General features: G+C 43.1%; 1 protein-coding gene across 3 annotated transcripts in view; it reads left to right on the forward strand.

Annotated features, from left to right (window-relative positions):
* Positions 1-19,831, forward strand: part of LOC138265203 (probable cation-transporting ATPase 13A4) — a 267,665-nt gene that overhangs the window by 206,310 nt on the left and 41,524 nt on the right. For all 3 annotated transcript variants that reach the window (XM_069212748.1, XM_069212749.1, XM_069212750.1), the window contains 6 exons: positions 1,036-1,078; positions 8,062-8,171; positions 9,682-9,778; positions 13,329-13,401; positions 16,505-16,679; positions 18,389-18,597. In XM_069212748.1, the coding sequence (XP_069068849.1) occupies positions 1,036-1,078; positions 8,062-8,171; positions 9,682-9,778; positions 13,329-13,401; positions 16,505-16,679; positions 18,389-18,597 (707 nt within the window). The remainder of the gene's footprint in view (positions 1-1,035; positions 1,079-8,061; positions 8,172-9,681; positions 9,779-13,328; positions 13,402-16,504; positions 16,680-18,388; positions 18,598-19,831) is intronic.

The raw sequence follows: 19,831 nt of genomic DNA on the forward strand, positions 1-19,831 counted from the left end.
CTTCATGCATATCTGTATCAGCAAAACACTATTAAAGCAGAGCAGTGGAAGTGAGTTCTCATAGCAAGCCATTGGCTTGAGGACTTGCATTCTAAACCCTTTCAGGGAGAAGAGGACTACAATGCACTGATCGCACCCAAAATATATCAATTAAGCACACACTTGCATGAGTAGCACTTTGTAACTAATGACCTCAGGAGTGAGGTGAGAGGCCATCTTGGAATTATAGTGCCTCAACTGAAGTCTCTGAAGGAGCGACCTGGGGGCAGATTTACAAAGCCCTAGGGTCTCTTAGCACCACACTAGCGGCATTCTCTTTGACAGTAATGAGGCATTAAGGGGGCCAATCTCCTTCGCCATATTTACAAAGTATAACTCCATGTGCCACATTACGCATAATGTTTGCAAGGGGGGCATTACCACGCAGGGAGGCCCACAAAAATTGGGTAGTGAAATTTACAACATTTCACTGCACCATTTTTAGCATCATTTGTAATGTCTGCCTATGGTGCCCATCACTTTCAATGGGCCTCCCTTTACTTTGCAGGATTAGCGCCACTATTTATGGAGTTAATCCTGTACAGTACCACAATAGCATCATAAATTATGACGCCATTGTCCTAACGTGTGCCATGGTGCACTGCATTGTAAATACAGTGCAAAGGTGGTGTTGTTAGAGGGGCGCAAGAAAAGTGGTGCATCAAAGTTAATGTGCTACTTTCTTGCAAATCTGGCCCCTAGTTTGTACCATTTATATCAAATCTTCAACAATACCACCAATGTGGTGGTTAGTGGTCTTTGGCAATAAATTCTCACTTGATTTTTGAGATAAGACAATAAGGTTGAAGAAGCCATCTATCTTATTTTTCAGCGATACTTGTTTAATTTAATTCTGTACTCTCTCCTAAGACTTGGATGTATAAGCCTGATCAGAAAATCTTTCATTATACAATGTTTTCTAAAAGAGTTGAACTATGTTCATCTACAGCAAAGTGAAGAGGTGGCATTGTATTAAGTGTGGCTTCTCCATTTCAGTTATGTTGTGGCCATGTGCGGCGATGGAGCGAACGACTGTGGAGTAAGTACACAACTGCTGAGATTATCATTTCAAATAAAGTCATGACTTGCAAGATATTTCCATTTGGTAGAGTGAATATTAAAAATAGTCACCATAAACAATAAAAATGCATTCTTCTTTATGGAGGGACAGAGGGTAGTATCTCTTGGAGTCATATACTTTTATGAAAGTGGGTTTTACATGCAGTAATTTAAATATATACTTGAAGAGTGGGTGATATTTTCGCTACCAGGATAGAAAATGAAGAAAGGATCATGAGACCTTTATCGGTAACAACATGATGACATCTTAATTAAATTTACCCACACAATCTAGATTTACATCACTGCAAAGTTCCCATAGGGCTCTAGCTCTTCCTCTGTAATATTGTGCTCTTCCTGAACCTCCACGGTCACCTGAGTCTTGCCACTGAAAGGACTTCAGTGGTTCTGCGGAGGGTCTTCGGACAAATTGATGATAAATACCACTTCTTCTGTGCAGGGTTAAAAAGTAACCTTACCAGGGCAAGCTCAGAGTAGACTGGGGCCTGATATGTCAAATGTCATCATGCCATCAGGTCTCAGCTAGACATTTACCCTAATAAGTACAAGTTACTTTTTGAGCAATGATTAGGTATTTTTATCTGCAATAACATTTTGCTCTGTATCATGATGGACTTTGCTGGTGCAATGCAGAGCTCAATGCATGTTTTCAGAGTTAATGCTTTATTTTCAGACAGCACAATTCAAAAACAGAAGGAGGCAAAACTTGCTCACTGTTTCACCACTTGGTGATGCACATGTGGCAAGCAGTGCTTTCACAGTTTGCAAACCATGTTGTCATTGGGCTCTTTGCTTTAGTCCTGTTCAAAGCGAACAGTGTTTAGCCTTCCGGTAAAACAAATTAATCGTACCACCGAAGTCACCCTTTGGTCCATGGGATGTCCGCCGGCCACTGAGTCTCCCGTCGAGTCACCAAATAAGCATACCTCAACAATCCTCACTCTTGTATTCAGTACTTTGCCATGCCCTCCGTCTGAGTCGCCTTTTTCTCAACTGGCTCAAATTCCTCTATTCAGCTTGCAAGTGAGACCCTAACTTGACCTCATCATATCTGCCAGGAAATCCCTCAACATCCTCAAATATCAATACATCCCAAAACAATCTCATTTTGCTTTATATACGTCTGGTCAATTTCCAATTTTGAGAAGGATCTCCAATATTTCACCTTCCTATACCCCCATTGCCATCATCCTCCATTACAGAAACACCCTAAGAATTTGGCTACAATTGTGACATACACCAAGACTAAGGGGACGGACTTGTTGATGGACCAGCACTTTTTGAGACTATAGTGCCTAGACACCTTCGGGCATTTGCTGCTCTCTGTCAATGTTTCTCAAATCAAATCAAATCAAGGGCCTGACTGTTGACAGATGAGTTACTCCATCTCAATGGTGATGGATATCCCTTTTGGTGAAATCTAAATCCCATTATATCCCATGGGATTTAAATTTTGGCGGATGGATACCTGTCACTGTGTGATGGAGAAACCTATCCACCAATATCTAAATCAGGCCGTAAGTCATGTTCACCCTCATGACAGCTTCATCGGGCAGTACAAAGGTGCTGGCCTCATCCTTCATAGTTCTGCCTGCATTTCAGGACATCACTATCCCAGACATGCACCATTCACCTTCAGACAAATGATCATCACTGCTCAATCTCCCACCAAGTTCCATATTGTACGCATCATCTTGGGAGCTCAATCATGGCAGAATAAAAATAACAAATGATCAACATAATTTCACTACTGCTGCCCTCAACAACACCCACTCCCCCAAATCCCTCTGAGGATATGACACTTATCCCGATTCTGCAGCACACATAGAAGAAGCAAAATGCCATGGATGATTGTTTATTTGTAGGAAGGGACACCGTGAACAAGGATGCCTACGTTGGCGCAGGCTGCTTAATTTAGCACCAGCGCAGGGGGAAATGCGGGGGTGCGCCGTATTCTTGTGAATACAGCACATCCCTACGATTCTCAACTCGTGCAGTGCTGCACTGCTAATTTTGGTGCCAGCACCGCGCTGTGCCAGTTTCTTGTAAATTTGGCCCAAAGTTTTTCTAAGAAAGCAAATGCTATGAGTGTTTTCTTGTTTCTCATCAGGAATCTGTAGAAATGTACCTAGAAGCATCTGCATAATTCCAAAATTGTGATGTTTCTGTCATAATTGTTAAACTCAGCTCCCCGTTTCCTACTTCAGCGTCTGCATCATGATCCCTGAAGTGAATATTTGTGTTTCACTTAGATCTATATAAATTCTATTACAGTGCTTCACTAACTTATACTCAGGCCTGAACCTAAAAAATATTTCAATAAATAAAATAAAAGCAATCCTCCAAACAAGCAATGCCAAATGCACCTTGTATGACACATTCTGTGTATCATCGAACGCCCTGGCATCTGCTTCAACATGTTCACTCCATATGCCATTTTTTCACCACCTGTCACTCCTCGCTAACGCCTCTTCGCAGAACCATATTAATTACCAGTCTCTCTACCACCCTTTTCTTGAAATTTCTAGAGTGTTTTTGAAGCAAAGTTTTACTTACCTCACAGAGGTGCTTTAGTCGTGATCTCAGACTTCATCACATATTTCATTACAACTGCCTCACCTCCATCCCCACATTTGACTCTTTTATACTGCAGACCACACTAACCTTTTTTTTTACAGAGAACTAGTTTAATTTATCTCCTACCACTCAGGTCACTCCATTTCTATATGGCAATGCTCTTTTAACTTCTCTCCCACAACACACACTGTGTGAGTCCTTCTGAGCCAGGCCCTTGGTCTTCTTCTACACATGTGGCAAGATGATCTCTTTTTGGCATGGGGCATTGCTGGTTACATGCAGGATGCCAGGCTACTTCTCTAGTGTCCGACCCTTATATGCCTATAATTCTAAAATCAGGTATTGTTTCACTTACTCTACTAAGGCGAGTGCTTCTTGAGGAATGTCTGATGTGGCACCTTAAGTTCTATTCCAACTGTTTATATTTGTAACTATCTTCTTTCTTGTGGTCAGCTTGCATAGTCGTAAAGCAAGCTACGCCTCTTTCTTCAACGTTTTACCTACCTTCGATAGCTCAGTTCATACTGTTTATAACAGGCTAAAGGGAGAAGCACTACCTTTTCACATTCAGGTCCCTAGCTAAGCCTCCACTCATCTCTTCTAGTTAGCCTACACTAGTTGTGGACATGGTGTTGGGCGTGGCCCTCTCTGCATGGTCCCCCCCAAAATTTGCCTCTTACCTGCCACTTCTTTGCTAAATTTGTTTTTGTTGGCCTTAGGACTTGCGCTCTCTCACCTAAACATGGGTTGATTGCCTTAAACCTGGTTGACATATTTAATTTACTTATAAGTCCCTTGTAGAGTCATACACCATATACGCAGGTCCTGTAAATGAAATGCTGCCAGTTGGCCTGCAGCACTTATTGTGCCACCCACTTTAGCAGCACCTTAGAACATGCCCAGGCCTGCCATTACAGCCTGTATGCAGTTTTAAATGGCCAATTGGACTTGGCACTACAACCCCCTTGCCAAGCCTGTAACTCCCCTTTTGTTGCTCAAAGTCATCTTAAGGTAGGCCCTAGGTAGCCCATCAAGCAGGGCAGATTATAATTAAAAAGTTGAACATGCACTTTTAGATTTTACATGCCCTGGGAGTGAAAAACCCCTATGTTTAACACTACTGTGAGGCCTACCTGTCGTATAGGATAACACTGAGTTGCCTTATGGAGAAGTGTGGCACAATGGTTACAGCGGCAGACCCTGAAGCAGAGATCTGGCTCAGGACCAGGGTTAAGTCTCACCTATGCAGGTCTTGGGCTCAATTCCCTTGGACCAGATCATTCTCACCTCGGTGCCTAATCTAATTAATGGGTCCCACTCTGTAACTCTGGGCAATAGCTTGCTTAATATCCAAAACGGCCCCAACAGCGCTTGGATGCCTGGCTTCACCCTGGGGGTGGCCAGGAGTGGGCACCTCACAGGGAAAAGCCAGGAGGGGTTCCATAGCGGTATGCATACAGCGCCTTGAGACCCTAACAGGTGAGTAGTGCGCTATACAAGTGCGGAGTTTGCAGTTTTATTACATTTAACTTTTCATTGGGCCTGACAGCAAGTTCATTTTTGGTATCTATAAAATTACAATTACAATTTTGAAAATGCCACTTTTAGAAAATCTGTTGTTTTTGCACTTTTAGAAAGCTGGCATTTTCCTGCCTATAGCCCTTTTATGCCAGCAGCCTGTCTTGGGTCACATACTGGGTGTAACTGGCAGACTTTGTAAATTCCTTCCAGACAGAGAATAGGTGTGTTTTAATGGGGCATCTGCTGGCAGGATGGGGGGCTGGGCTGAGCACAGCCCCACTTGCAATTTTACTAGGCTGTACTCTGCTTTCACACAAGGAACTTATCACCTCCACATTGTCATTCCAACCAGCTTAGAGAAATGGCACAGAAGTCAGGAGCTTAGAGCCAGGGCAGGGAAGTCAAACCTTGCTAATGATTATCCCATCTTCCAAAGGAAGGGCACAAAGGTATAAGAATAGGACCTTAAAAATAAGACCTTCAGATCCACTCTTCAGGTCACTCCTGGGCCTGCTGAAGGACTCTTAGACGACTGTCTACTGCTTTGACCTGCTGTGCACTCTGTACAACTACTTTGCTGTACCTGGAAGGATTGCGTTGCTGCCTGGAACCTACCTTGAACCTGAAGATGCCAGCCCTGCTATTGAGCCCCACATCTTTACCTGAACCCAGGACTACCAGGGATGGTAGTTGCTGGCCTGCTGTTCGAAGCCACAGTGACAGAAAAAGTTCCCACCATCTTGAACCCACACTTGGATCTAACCTGAGTGAGTCCTGAACCCTCAAGTGGTATCCTTCCAGTCCTGTACCTTTTGTTGTGGTGCAAAAGGAGTCCAGATAGCCAAATCACAAAACTGAGAACTTAAAATATTTCTGGCCAAAAACTGCTGTGAGAACCCGAAGGAGAACAGGACCATCTTGCTCTCCTATCCGTCTGTGGTGCATTCCCGGTCAAATTGACTTTGTAGCTTCTCCCACTACATTCTTCTACACAGCAGCAAATCTTTTTCAGCTGTCCTTCACCAAAGGGGTATCAGGCCTTGACGACCTAATTTCGGTTACATCACTTTGCCTCCTCCTACAAGAGATTTTTAACTTTCATTTCTGAGACTAAGGATTTCGGCAGATGACCTCTCGGTCACCGTTGTGATGGAGTAACTTGTCCCCCAAGATCTCAGTTAGGACCTAAGTCTGAACGTAGAAATCTTCACTTCAGCTTTGACCCAAGGCTGGTCATCGACATTGCTCCCTCATGCGACACTTCCTGCAACCCTGCCCCACTGAACTTTACGTTCTTATTTTTCTCACCAATTCTTCCAAGTCTAATGATAAGCGTTGACCAGGTCCAATCACCTTCTTGTATCAGAACCGCACCGTGTTAAGGTCAGACACATTTTTTCTACTTTGACCCAGTCTTGGGCAACCAGATGTCCACGGCTGTTGGTATAATCTTTTGGATGCTATTTTTTCCCCAAAATTTTAAGATTCATGACTCTGGTTCTACTGATTGGATTTTTGTCATTTTAGTGTCAAATAATTTATTAAAATGTGCTCTAGTTTTCAAAAGGGTGTGGGATTTGTCTTGTGTTTCCACTTTATTACTGTGTTGCATAAATACTTTACTCGTTACCTGTAAGATAAGTCTGACAGCTTTTTGTGGCAAGATACCCAGGGATAAGCACAGGTAATTTGCCACTCTTTGGGTTCCCCCTACAAGAGATTTAGGTTGTTGGTGTACCAGGCCTCCTACGCCTTTCAATCAACAACTCCATTTCTCACACATGTCTTGTCCATCTAGGAAACAGCGGTTCCACAGTGCTGGTCAGTGGTACCTTCTGCCCAGAGGCTCTCTGAGCTCCTGACTGTAGCTGGAGTTAGAGTCAGGAAGGATGTGTCTGCAGCATGCAGGGATCATATGAGGAAGACCAGGAGAAAGCCTTCCACTGAGAACAGGATTCCATTTCCAATCCAATGTAGTTCACCGTAGATTGATACATTGGTTATTGGTTCTCAGCCATTGATCAGAAGAATGATTGTGATCTCAGTGACTGTACAACTCAGTATTGCAGACCATATGTCCAGAAAAAAGACTATCCTTTTAACTTTCCCGTTTGATATTAGGTCGAGAATATCAGAATAGTGATCCTTGTGTTTGCACACAAATCAGTAGAGCATCGGTTCTAGGTTCTGCTCACACACTTTCTAATATGAGAGCAAGGACGCTCTCTGTCATGGACCTCTGAAACATACACCCATTGCTTGGGTCATGGATTTCTGATTCTCTGCTGTAGTATTGAAACTGTGGTGGCACAATTTGAATATGCTAGAAATGCAATATTACAAAAAAGATATTCAGGTACTCAGGCTAAGGAGCAGAATATTTCACTGGTGGAATGTCCCTGGAGTTGGAAGGGGCTTCCATTCCCAACCGTAGTGAGCCACCTGGCCCTCACACATGACCTCTCACATAATAATGAGCGACGCAACCACATGGCCGACTGCAGCCCCAGGGTATAAATAAATGGGGTTGATACTGCTTGGGGTCTCCTTCCATACCACCAATAAGCTGTTTGTGTTTCCCAGTCACTTGCCACCTGTGGTTTCAATCAGCCCTGTCCCCTAGGCCCGGTGTCCCTGCACCACACCACGTCATTGCTCATTGCATCTGTCAGCTTCTCCTTGACACTACAAAATTTACAGGATGATTGAACAAATGCAGAAATGCACAGTTAGTAAAATAAGAGCTTTATAATGTTTTGAAGTGTTCTAATGGCACGCACCCAGCATAATCTTCAGCAACACTTTTGTGTATGGAATTCTTTTGAAATAATTGTTTTCTTCCAGGCTCTGAAAATGGCCCATGCTGGGATCTCTCTCTCCGAGCAGGAGGCCTCAGTGGCTTCACCCTTCACGTCCAAGATGGACAACATCCAGTGTGTGGTGCAACTGCTGAAGTAAGTTCACCTTCTGGGAGTCTTGTGTATATGTGTGTAGCGCACAGGCCTGACCTGGGGGCCAACCCCTGATGGTCATATTCAGTTTTTCATTTCTGCCGGCTAGGAATGCACCATGTGTGGTGCATTCCTGTCCTTTTCCCCAGCGCTGGCGCACAATTGGCTTTCATGCACCAATGCAGGCACCCTTGCACCACAGTGTAAGGATGCCTGTGTTGCATGCAGGATTGTTTTTGTGCAGGAAGGAACACCTTCCTACACAATATAACCACAAGAGGTGTTTTCCTCTGAGGAGAAATAAAGGTATTTCATTGCACCTCCCTTACGCCTCTCCGGTAGAGACGCATGCTTTTGATGCATTCCCAGGTTTACACCTTAATGAAAATCGGGGCATGTGTCAAATGCCATGGGTGTTACATGGAAACATCCACTGCAGTGCCCATGGCACACCTCCCTTTCACAGGGTAAGGCAACGCAGTGACTTGCGCTGTGTTGCCCCAGTCCATATTTACAAGGCCATTCAAAGCCACACAGGGTAACTATGTAACTATGTCCATGCAGTGTTCACCGCAAGACCATATTTACAAGGCCATTCAAAGCCACACAGGGTAACTATGTAACTATGTCCATGCAGTGTTCACCGCAAGACCATATTTACAAGGCCATTCAAAGCCACACAGGGTAACTATGTAACTATGTCCCTGCAGTGTGCACCGCAAGACCATCACTAAAAGGGACATTTTGGTGTGGCAGAGGGGCTTGTAAATGCTCAGGAAGAACATAAAGAAACAAACTGCAAGCAGCTGTTAAGTGAGGCAGTTTTGTTTTTAGCGTTATTTTCAGTTTGGAAAACTTCCTTGAATTATAGCGCTAAATTACAGACTTGTATTTTAGAAAATGAAAGGTATTTTGGGTAATTTTCCTGAAGTTTAATGCACACCCCTACTTTATACATTCTGTCCACTCCCAATATTCAAGGAAGCAGCAGGTTGTGTGCAATGACTTAATTTGAACTTTCTTAAAATAAGGACCTACATCAGGTGCATCAATATTATGTTTTTAGGAGGATTAAGCAATCAGTTTGATTGTGACTTTCTTCATGTTCAGGATCAGTTGCGAGGAAGGCAAAATGGCCTAATTCTTAAAACGTTTTGGTGGAAGACCAGAAGTTTTGGAAAATCAGAGCAGTTCTTTGCATCTTCAAACAATTCCTGCTGCCAAGAATATTTGTTTTTAAAACTGATAAAGAAAACCACTTTAATATTTTGGGGAGAACAGCTCGAACATCATAAGTAACAGTAATCATGTTGAATTTTGTGTTCACGTTATTCCTTTGCTTGCAAGAATGCTTTAGAAAATGCTCTTGTCAGTATTTTCTTGGAAATAAAGTGATAAACTAAATTGAGCAAAACATTGCATTAATAGTGAAATGCTGGACAGTGTATGTGCCGTGATGTCCTGGACTTTGCACTGACATCTACTGTTGTCTTTTGTTTTTTTGTGACACCAGAGAAGGGCGCGCAGCGCTGGTGACATCATTTTCCCTCTTCAGATATATGGTGCTGTACGGACTCATCACATACACGACTGTCCTCATCCTCTATTGGGTAAGTTTAAAATCAATACATTGCTTTCCTGTGCTATGAAACAATAGCAATATTCCCATAGGAGTAGAATTTTACTGTCACAGTTTCCATACATCAAGCCACCCTTACATCACAGACATTACTCACACATAGGAATATTAGCAGAGACACATTGAGGTTGGTCCTCAGTGATCATAAGGCGTCTTCAGGAACAGAGATAAAGTGTCCTGATGAAGGAACAGAAACTCCGTTAGTGTTGAAACGTGTTTGGTCCCAGTCCTTTGATTACAATGTGTTTCTAGAGGACTGTGGTGTGGAATCACTACTACACACAAAGCAGTGCATAGATATGGTTATATCCTCTCAGTGTTACCTCATTACCATCCACCCACCCTGAGCACCGGAAGTCTCAGTCGATTCAGAACTTAAATTGTAAAAAAAAAAAAAGTAGGTGTCAGAGCCCTCGTCAGCAGAACACTGCAGCTTCCATCATCCATTGCCCTGGCAGCGTTGCAAATAACAGTACAGGCACAACTACTAACCATCACACCCCACCAAGTTTGACAATTCATACTATTCCAGGCCCCCAAAGCTACAAGAATGGCTTGGGTGCAGGAATTTGTCATTGTTAATATATATTGACTTAATAAACAGCTGTTGTGCTCATACCTAAACCCAGCAGACAGCGCCACCATGTGGAAGACCGTTATAAGCACCGGAGTTGACAGTTAAGTGCTGATGCTGAGCATCTGAAACCACTGGCTCAAATTAAGCACTAAGAAGATTTGGCACACACATTTCTGCAACAGCCACAGCCTTCTTTCTGTATTACAGGAAAGGTACACAACACAACAAATATCTCCTCAGGCACAAACACCAAGAGGGAAATTTCCTGAAATGTGATGCAATGCAGCACCACCAGCTAAGTTGGTGGTCCACGCTGGCCAAAGGGAGAGTGAAAAGCAGAGTCAAATCAATAAGGATAGGCCTGGTCTCATCTCTCCGTATGCTAGAGCACTTTAGTCTGCCTTGTCCCACGGCATACACCCTTGCACCATAGCGGCCACCATCATTTCAATGCACAACTCGATTCGTGTGAAACGTAAATCCCACCACAACACTTTGCACCTAGTTTGAATTCCAAAAGATGCACTTTAGGAAATCTATCAGAAGTTGTCTGATTCTTTCTTTAGAAAATCTTTAAAAGTGTCTTTTGCCACTCTTCGTGTTTTTAAATGAAATTCTTCACTCTTTCACTTCAGTTGCATTCACAATCACTTGTCAAATCTAAGCACCAAACCGCACCTTCTGTAATTCACTACCCAGAGATGTTTTACAGCAGTGGCAAAGAAGGCTCGGGCCCAGGACCCCAGCCTACCAGGGGCCCCTAATAGAGCCAGATCCGTTCTGCAGAGGGACTTGCCCTGATGACCCTGAATAATTCCTAAACAAATTGTTTTAAATTCCGTTTCCTTTCATTTCTTTTTAATTTGGGTGATGTGTGTCTATTAGAGACATTTTGCAGAGAAATGTTGTATGTGTCTCATTCAACATCAATAAAAAAGTTACATTTAGATCAAAACAGGGTATCTGCTGCTGTGTTACAATATTGGAAAACACATCTCATTACCTCTGAATAATAGAAGTAAACCCATTTAGATGTGTGTGCCTGTACACTGAAGAGCTGAAATTGGATCTTAAATCCAAAGCTGTTTGGAACTAGGTCCCCTAAAAGCCGTTTAACCCAGGGCCCCCTAAGTCCTTGAGTTGTCCCTCATTCTGGCTCCATCCTATACTTCTCAAGGCTTAGGCCCATATTTAAGAAAAGTGGTGCTTCATCACATGAAGCCCCACTTTTCTTGTGCCTTATTGTGCCCCCCTAATGCCACCATGTGTGCACCGTATTAATGATACGGTGCACCACAGTGCACGTTAGGCTCAATAGCAACATAATTTTGGATGCTATTCTGGTGCTTTGCAGCATTAGTGCCAAAAATGTTGGCGCTAATCCTGCAAAGTACATAGAGGCCCATTATCAGCAGTGGTGTGCCTCAATTTAACGCCTGCTCTGAGCAGGCATTAAAAATGACACTAAGAATGACGCGGTGGAATTTCATAGATTCCACTGCGCCATTTTTCTGGGCCTCCTAATGGAGGAACGCCCTCCTTGCATACATTAAGCCTGACACAAGGGTTTACAAAGTTGTGCAATGTATGCATTGGACCACTTTGTAAATGTAGTGCGGTGTTTTTGCCAACCTAATGCCACACTATCGTCACAGAAATTAGGCTAACGTGGCGCTAGGTGGCGCTAGGTCCTCCTTTAAACTGTGCCTTAGTCTTTTCCCTTCTCCATGTCCCTCATCAGGTAGTAACGGGGCGATCACCATTCCTAAACCTGCTGATCTTCAGTGTCCTCTCCTTTCTTCTTCAGCTCTTTTCCCACCACCTACCTCGCTTTCCTAACTCTACCCATTCTCCTTTAGTGTTCACTTTTAAAAAAATCGTCTTACCTGTCTTTGTCCCATATCAGTAAATGTGTTGGACTGATGGGCTCCTATTGAGCGTAGGTCTCATTACAACTCCACCAGGGACCTACATTCAATGGCCACCGTCAGGACCGGACTGGTGAGTAGAACAATCAGGCAGCGCCTGATGGCTGTTTTCACAGATCATTGTGTGGGTTGATATTTTAGCAGTTTGGTCCTGTTTTATAGCTGCTTGGGCCGTTTTGTCAGTTGATTGTTCTGATATTACCACAAGCATTGCCTGCAGAAAACACAAATGCATGCAGTCTCCCATTCCTTGCATAATAGTGATACAGCATGTCTTTAGAAGTTCAAAACTTGGCTCATTTGCAAATGTGGGGCACTTTTTTAGCTATTTAGTCCGTAATGCGGGGCTTTTATTTTGGTGCTGGGAATATTTTTGCCCCAGTCCAACCCTGGCCCTGGTCCGATCGACCTATACAGTCCTTGAGTATTTAGGTTGTCCAAGGACCAGGACTTTGGAACACCTTAGAACTCAGCCTAGAAGGTGAACCAGCCACAGGAAGGTCAGGAGACTCCTGACTCTGAACCTTCCACACTTGCCTTTAGTTGAGTTTGTCTGAGAACAAGGGGGATGGGAATTTGGGACAGGGTTATGGAGCTGGAATGATTGGCCACTAACTTCTTGCTTCAACTTCCCAGCATTCTGGCATTACTGAAGAGCAACACACAGCATGATACAAAACCAATAAACAAATAAATACCATCCCTGCTGCTGGTTACAACCAACTCAACATCCAACCTACATTCCTTTCCTTGCTACCAGAGGCCACTTTTGCGGTGCCTGGGAGGCGTCAGTGCATGGGCATCCTGCATTCTAGAGACATGTTTATTTCACCATGGTTGACAGATGTGACATTCAGCCTGGGTTGCATGCCTCACATTAATACTGATATATGAGCCAGAGGGAAGATGTTCCTCATGTGACACTTCATGAAATCATGCATAAAATTTCCTATTTTTAGCAGCTGGTTGGACTCAATGCCTCCTCACTTTCTGATATCAATATTTATTTCTTTTAGCAGAGGAATTTCTTTGGGAACTACCAGTTTCTCATCCAGGACCTGGTGATAACCCTTCCATCCTTTCTAACAAGTACGTGCGCTGCGCCACACGTTCATAAAAAGTAATGTTTATTAGTGCCTCATTTTACAGTTGTAACCAGAGACTGACTGGGTCAATATGTGTCTTTGTTGCCCAAAACCCCTTGTACTCATGTAACAGAAGCTGTTTATTAGTAAGTCACACCCACACCCGTGGACCTCAATTCAGCAAAACACCGGCGGTAGCGGAAGTGACATCACAATCCATTTCATCTTTACTCTCGGTCATACACATACACAGACATTCACACATACACACACTTACACACACGGTCTCTCACATAAACCCACTCTCGACTGCAAGTAGCCACACAACATCATTTAAATGTACACCATTTTTGTTGCACTAATAGTGAATTGTATAATATTATTAAACATTAGTGTAATAAAAATTTGACATAAAATAATGAAAGTGGAGCCCCAACCAACGTCCATAAGAATGAGCTGCCCCTGTGTTCCTGGCACTGATGTTGCCACCTCTGAGACCAGGGGTCGCAAGGGGCAAGCCAGGGGCTACACATGCAATCCCTACCGACCACCAAATGATGCACATGCTTACACCCAAGTGGTCTATTATGCTGTATATCCGATGCTTATTGATACCACAGTAAGTAGCACCCATTTTATCAATGAAATGAGGATTAAAGGCTGAGCATTCCCTGAATTGCACGTTCCTGTAGTGGATCCCAAAAACCACCTGGCACTGTGCACATCATCTGGTTGGCAGTGAGCGGTGTAAAGTGGGCTAGCAAGTGGTAACTTCACAATTTCCACATCCGTCTTTCACCCATTAAAAATAAGCTCATATTAAAAATGCAAATTAGTTATGGCAATCTTGTGCTGACTGTACACAATAACCAACCACCAAAATACAACAGAAGTGCACTAAACACTGGCATGCATTAATTCCAGTGGCAGTGTCACTTGCTTAGGGAACACTATTTTGTGTCCTGGACCATATGCATGTACACTAACTCAAATGGATGCACATTATTACAGCCATTTACTAGAACAATGTCACCCTGAAGACACTTTTGTGTACAGTCAATCAAATAGTTTGTGGTAACAATGGATTTACCTTATAACCAGTATGCTAAAAATATCAGCAAAGCATGCAGAGTAACATATACCTGTGCATTAAAACAAAGGCCTAGAGTTAAACATCTGTAAACAGTAACTTAAAGGTGTTCCTGCTATCCACACTCTCCCTTGGTATTCATGCAGACTCTAAACACAGCACTTCAAAGATTGATGCCTTAAACACTTACTATATGCTTTGCAGAAATATTCTGCACACCGGTATAAAGGCCACATACTCTTCCAGCCTGTGGGTCCTTCATTGACACTAACATTCATATCTGTCTTGCTCCATTCTTTAACCTATCATTCCTGTGCACATATTCCTACCACACATACACTCAAAACAAGTCACTGGCACCCACATGTCCTGTGCACACAATTACAGTATCAACACAGCCCAATTACAATATCATATCAACATATATTATGGGCACATTGAAGGTACATTTTGTGAAGGATGCTTTCCTCCGTGCTCCAAGGCTCCACTGTGCCCTCCTTCACCAGGTCAGGCCAGATCTCCAGTTTGCACTAAGTGTTCCCTCATAGGGACATTAGGCTTCAGTGTGCCCACATCCACACAACCACACCTACCTATGCACCATAGGCTCCAGTGTGTTCTACCACAGCAGGTCTTATCACAGGAGATGTTTACACACAGTGCTCCTCTATGTGTGTTTTTTGCTCTAGTCTGCTTTCCCACATCTGGTACTACCACAGTTATAATTTGTGCATGTTGTTCCTCTCTGTGCACTTTATGTCCAACCTCATGTACAGTTTGCACTTAATGTTTCTCTCAAAGGACCTTAGACTCCAGTGCGAGCACTGCCCCATTAGGTCCCACCATATATACAGTCATTGGAGTCTCTTTGCTTTTTAGTCCCTGGTGTTCCCTCCCACATCAGGTCCCACCACAGGTGCAGTTTGAACACAATCTCCCTCTCTATGCACCTTAGACTCCAGTGTGCCCTCCCACACCTGGTATCACCAAAGGTAGAGTTTTCACACAACATTATCCTTTATGCTTTTGAAGCTCCAATCTGCCCTCCCACATTAGTTCCCGCCACATGTAGAGTCTGTGAACAATGTTTCTCTCAATGCACCTTAGGCTCCTATGTCGCCTCCCACCTGAGGTCCCAGTACATGTGCAATTTTCACACAGTGTTTCTCTCTATGTACCTTAGGTTCATGTTTGATCTACCACATCTGGTCTCTCCACAAATACAGTTTATGTACAATGATCCTCTCTTTGCACCACAGTTTCCAGTGTGTCTTCCCACATCAGGTGACACTAAAGATACGGTTTGCATACAGTGTTCCTCTCTATGTACATTAGGTTCCAAGTTGAGCCCTACCAGGTCCCAGCATATATACAATATGTGGACTCTCTATGCTCCTTAGTCTCCAGTGTTCCCTCCCATATCAGCTGCCTCTAAAGGCATAGTCTGCACACAAAATTCCTCTCTATGCACTTAGGTTCCTGTGTGCCCTCCCACATCAGGTCTCACCATAGTTTCAGTTTATACACAGTGTACCCCTCCTTGCATTTTATGTTCCAGAATGTTTCTCTGTGACACTAGATTGTTTCTTGCCATCCACTTGAAGATTACCTTTGGGTACTTCAGGTATTGTTGCACCAGTTATATCTACAGTGAAATCTAGGTAGATAGCAATGGAATACTCAAGGCAATATAAGAGACCAAATAAATATTGTTCAGAATAGTGGGTTCAGATGTGAGGGAAAATGACATAATTCTGGACCTCAAAGGGCACAAGTTAAAATTATTGTCAGGCTGATTTATTATTAAACCTAGTTTGAGTAATGTTACCCAAGTAAACTAAAACCGAATATTTATCTGATCTTTATACTACCATAGTGTGGTTAAAATGTGAAAAATATACGATATAAGATAGAAATTTATAAATTTGTTCCAGCTCGAGTTGGAGCTGATTTACTTATGACTTTCCTACCATAACCATTAATTAAATATTTAATTAAAGCATGTTTCTCTTTTCAGTGAGTTTGAATGCTCCAGCCACTAAACTGGCCAAGTATAGGCCGCCGGGACATCTGTGCTCTCCTCCAATTCTCTTCTCGGTTGTGTTCAACATGGGCTTCAGTTTAGCCATGATGATATACGGCTTGTTTATGGTACAGCAGCAGGCGTGGTACAGTGTGATTGACTTTGACAGGTAAACAGGCAATCTGGGAAGGATTTCAAACATATATCAAATGTCAAATGTTGATGAGGGCCACTGCCAAAGATTGGCATTCCTACAGAAAACTAGAAAAGGGTACATGTTGAGCCCCTTGCGGAATTTGTTGCAGGTCCTGTTGGTCGTCAATATGTCACAGATATTCTAAGGCTTTGGGTTCAGTGGGGGGGTATTGAAGGTGGGGTTCCCCCACATGCCGCAGGGTTTCTTAGGCCTTCATTACCCCCCTGCAGTGACACATGAGTAGCTCTCTCTCCGTCTGATCACGTGATCATATTGCCATCATCAGCTCTTCTAGCCGCAAACAATTGAGGCAGACAGTTTACTAATAAGACACTAATTGGGACAGGAAACCCAGGAGGTGTACAAATGTAATACTTTGGGCAAGTAAATCATAGTAAGTAAAACTGTACTAGTGTTCTTGAGAAGCACTTAGACATGTTGAATCTACATACATGGCTGGCGCTTACTGTTGGTAAGTTTGAGAAACTAAGGGGATGATTTAGAGTAAAGCAGGTGTCTGCAAGCCCGCCGGGTGTGCTGCTTCTGTCACTTCCACGCTCTTTCCTGGGTCTGCCATTGGTATAGATCCCTGCCACAGTGATGGGGTTTGTTTTGGCCAAACTGCTCTTACTGGTGTGGTGAAGTTCTTTCGGCAGAACCGATATGCTAGTCTACTGCCTGTCATAGACCTTAACAGCAGCAGGTCAGCATTATTACTCAAAAAGTGGGGATGTCTATCTGCAAGGAACATAAATCTTTGGCACTGACATGCAGGGACTTTCCTTCTTTCAAAATAGACCATTGCTTTGTTTCCTATGCGTGACTGTGACAGTGGATACAGAAAGCAAACAGAGTGTTGGGAGGTCTGACAAATTCGAATAGACCCCTTAATCTTCGGAGCTTCATTTCTGTTTAACGTCATTGAGAATTAAAATCACTGTGAAGGAGAAAAAGCCCGCCTTCCCCTCTCGGATGGGTGAAGCAATTAGCATGAGGCATATCAGGGCAAGGTTTACAGCCTGGGGAAGAATACATTTTGTTACATTTTGAGGCATGGAATGGGCAGAGTGAGAGACTAGCTTCCACATTTGTGACAGAAGAAAAACCCCTATTGAGTGGCATTACATTGGGCAGTTAAAGGTTTCCAATGACTTCAAAATCCTCAAAGTCTGTACTCGTCGTGTATCTCTAGACTCCCTCTGCAACTTTTAATCCTCTGTGTGTGTATGCTTCAGCTGTTCCGAGCTTGATGAATATTAAGCATACGCATGAAATTATTAGTATTATCATTTAAAATACATGTTTTTATAAATTAACATAGATAACATTGATATTTAGATGGCTGACCATGTGAGATCAACATCCAACAATAGACAAACTCTGATGGCTGAGTTCAGTTATTACCATCAATTTGTGAGCAATATGTGAGATTTAAAAAAAGAATGACTATTTCTAGTTAATGCAGAGTACTCCACAGTCTCTAGTATCTATGAGGAAAGTTGAGGTGAGAGAATACGGGACTTAGCCTATAGTACCAATGCATCCTGTGACATTTTAAAAAGCTCTTTGTAAAGAGCCAATTTAAGATATGGCAGGATTAACCCACCCATATTTGTGACAGGAAGATGAATGACCCCATATTACTATTGAGTGTAAAATTGAAAATGTTGCCTTTCTTCCAGCGCGTGCTCAGGTGGAGCGGGGAATCTACATTCTATGAATGTGTCACTGGTCAAGAATGTCACATCCAATGACACGGCCCACGACATGATCAAAGATCACAGAAGCTTTGAGAACACCACTCTCTGGTTACTCTGCACCGGCAACTTGGTGATCATTGCATTTGTGTTCTCCAAAGGGCGACCTTTCAGAAAACCTGTGTACAGAAACTGTGAGTACCACACAACATCATAAGCCATGAGAGGCAACTATCATCTACAAATCATTACACGCTGAAAGTGTAAATCTCTTACCAAGATGTCAAAAATACCAAGGTTGTACCTGTTATTTACTGTGCCATGGTTCTGTCTAACAAGGGTAAAAATGAATTAGGAAATATGATTCTGCTTCACCTCATACAGAATATTAAGACAGGTGCAGGTCATCAAGGTGGTCAAGGGGGTGTAATCTGGAATATCAAGAAGGGAACATCGTAATATCATAATGTCGTAGGCAAAATGTCAAAGAACAAAATAGGAAAAAGGTAATGAATTTAAATGTTACTTAAAAAATCAATGGAGGATGAAAAATAGTGAAACATAGCGCATTGCTCTGCGCTGCTTAACATTAGATAATCTCCAGGTGGTCCACTAGTGTTGAAATTTAAAAGGACTTGAGGAAACCTGTCAGGGGTGCCAGCCAGTCAGATGCCCTGCACTGGAGTTCCAAGTTAGATATTGGCATCTGGTCCTAAAGCTCTTAGCGACCCATGGCAACAATGCAAACATCAGTTTAAAGCAGCTTCCACAGATGGAATGTCAAACTTTCCTCATTGAATTTATGGCTCCCGATATGAATCTAAAGTCAGCTGAAGGACTTTTTCCCTTTACCTCTTATTAGAACATCAGCATATTTCCAGGACATGTCTCTAGCCAACCCACCCATGTGGGAAAAAGTCTACAAGTGTCATGCATGAGAGGTGCAGTGTAGGCACTGAGACACCTTATGCAGCAACTGCTATTTCCTTTGGAGATTGAATTAGGATGAGATTTTGTCCTCATAGAGAACATTTTGGGTTATGTCCATGTTTTAAAACCCTTTGGCCCAGATTAACAAAAATCGGGTGCATCAGTACTGATGCGCCTGATTTCTGGCGCTCCCCCCTCCCACTGCCCCATAACAACACTATGGGTGTCACACGTTAGACCAATAGCGTCAACATTTTTTATGCTACTGTGGTGCTTTACTCCACTAGCGTCAAAGTGTCCAAAGTAACCGAGCGGAATGGTGCGCCGCTTTGTAAATATGGTGCAACCATGGTGTCGTTCAGTGTGGCAGGGGCAGCACAAGAAAAGTGGTGCATCGGGACCTATTCACCACTTTCTTGTAGATCTGGCCCAAAGACCCCGTGGGATTACAAGGTATCCAAAACCGAGCCATAAATATCATTTTTGGACGAAAGAAAC

Source organism: Pleurodeles waltl, chromosome 11 (genome assembly GCF_031143425.1).
Source record: "Pleurodeles waltl isolate 20211129_DDA chromosome 11, aPleWal1.hap1.20221129, whole genome shotgun sequence".
Taxonomy (NCBI): domain Eukaryota; kingdom Metazoa; phylum Chordata; class Amphibia; order Caudata; family Salamandridae; genus Pleurodeles; species Pleurodeles waltl.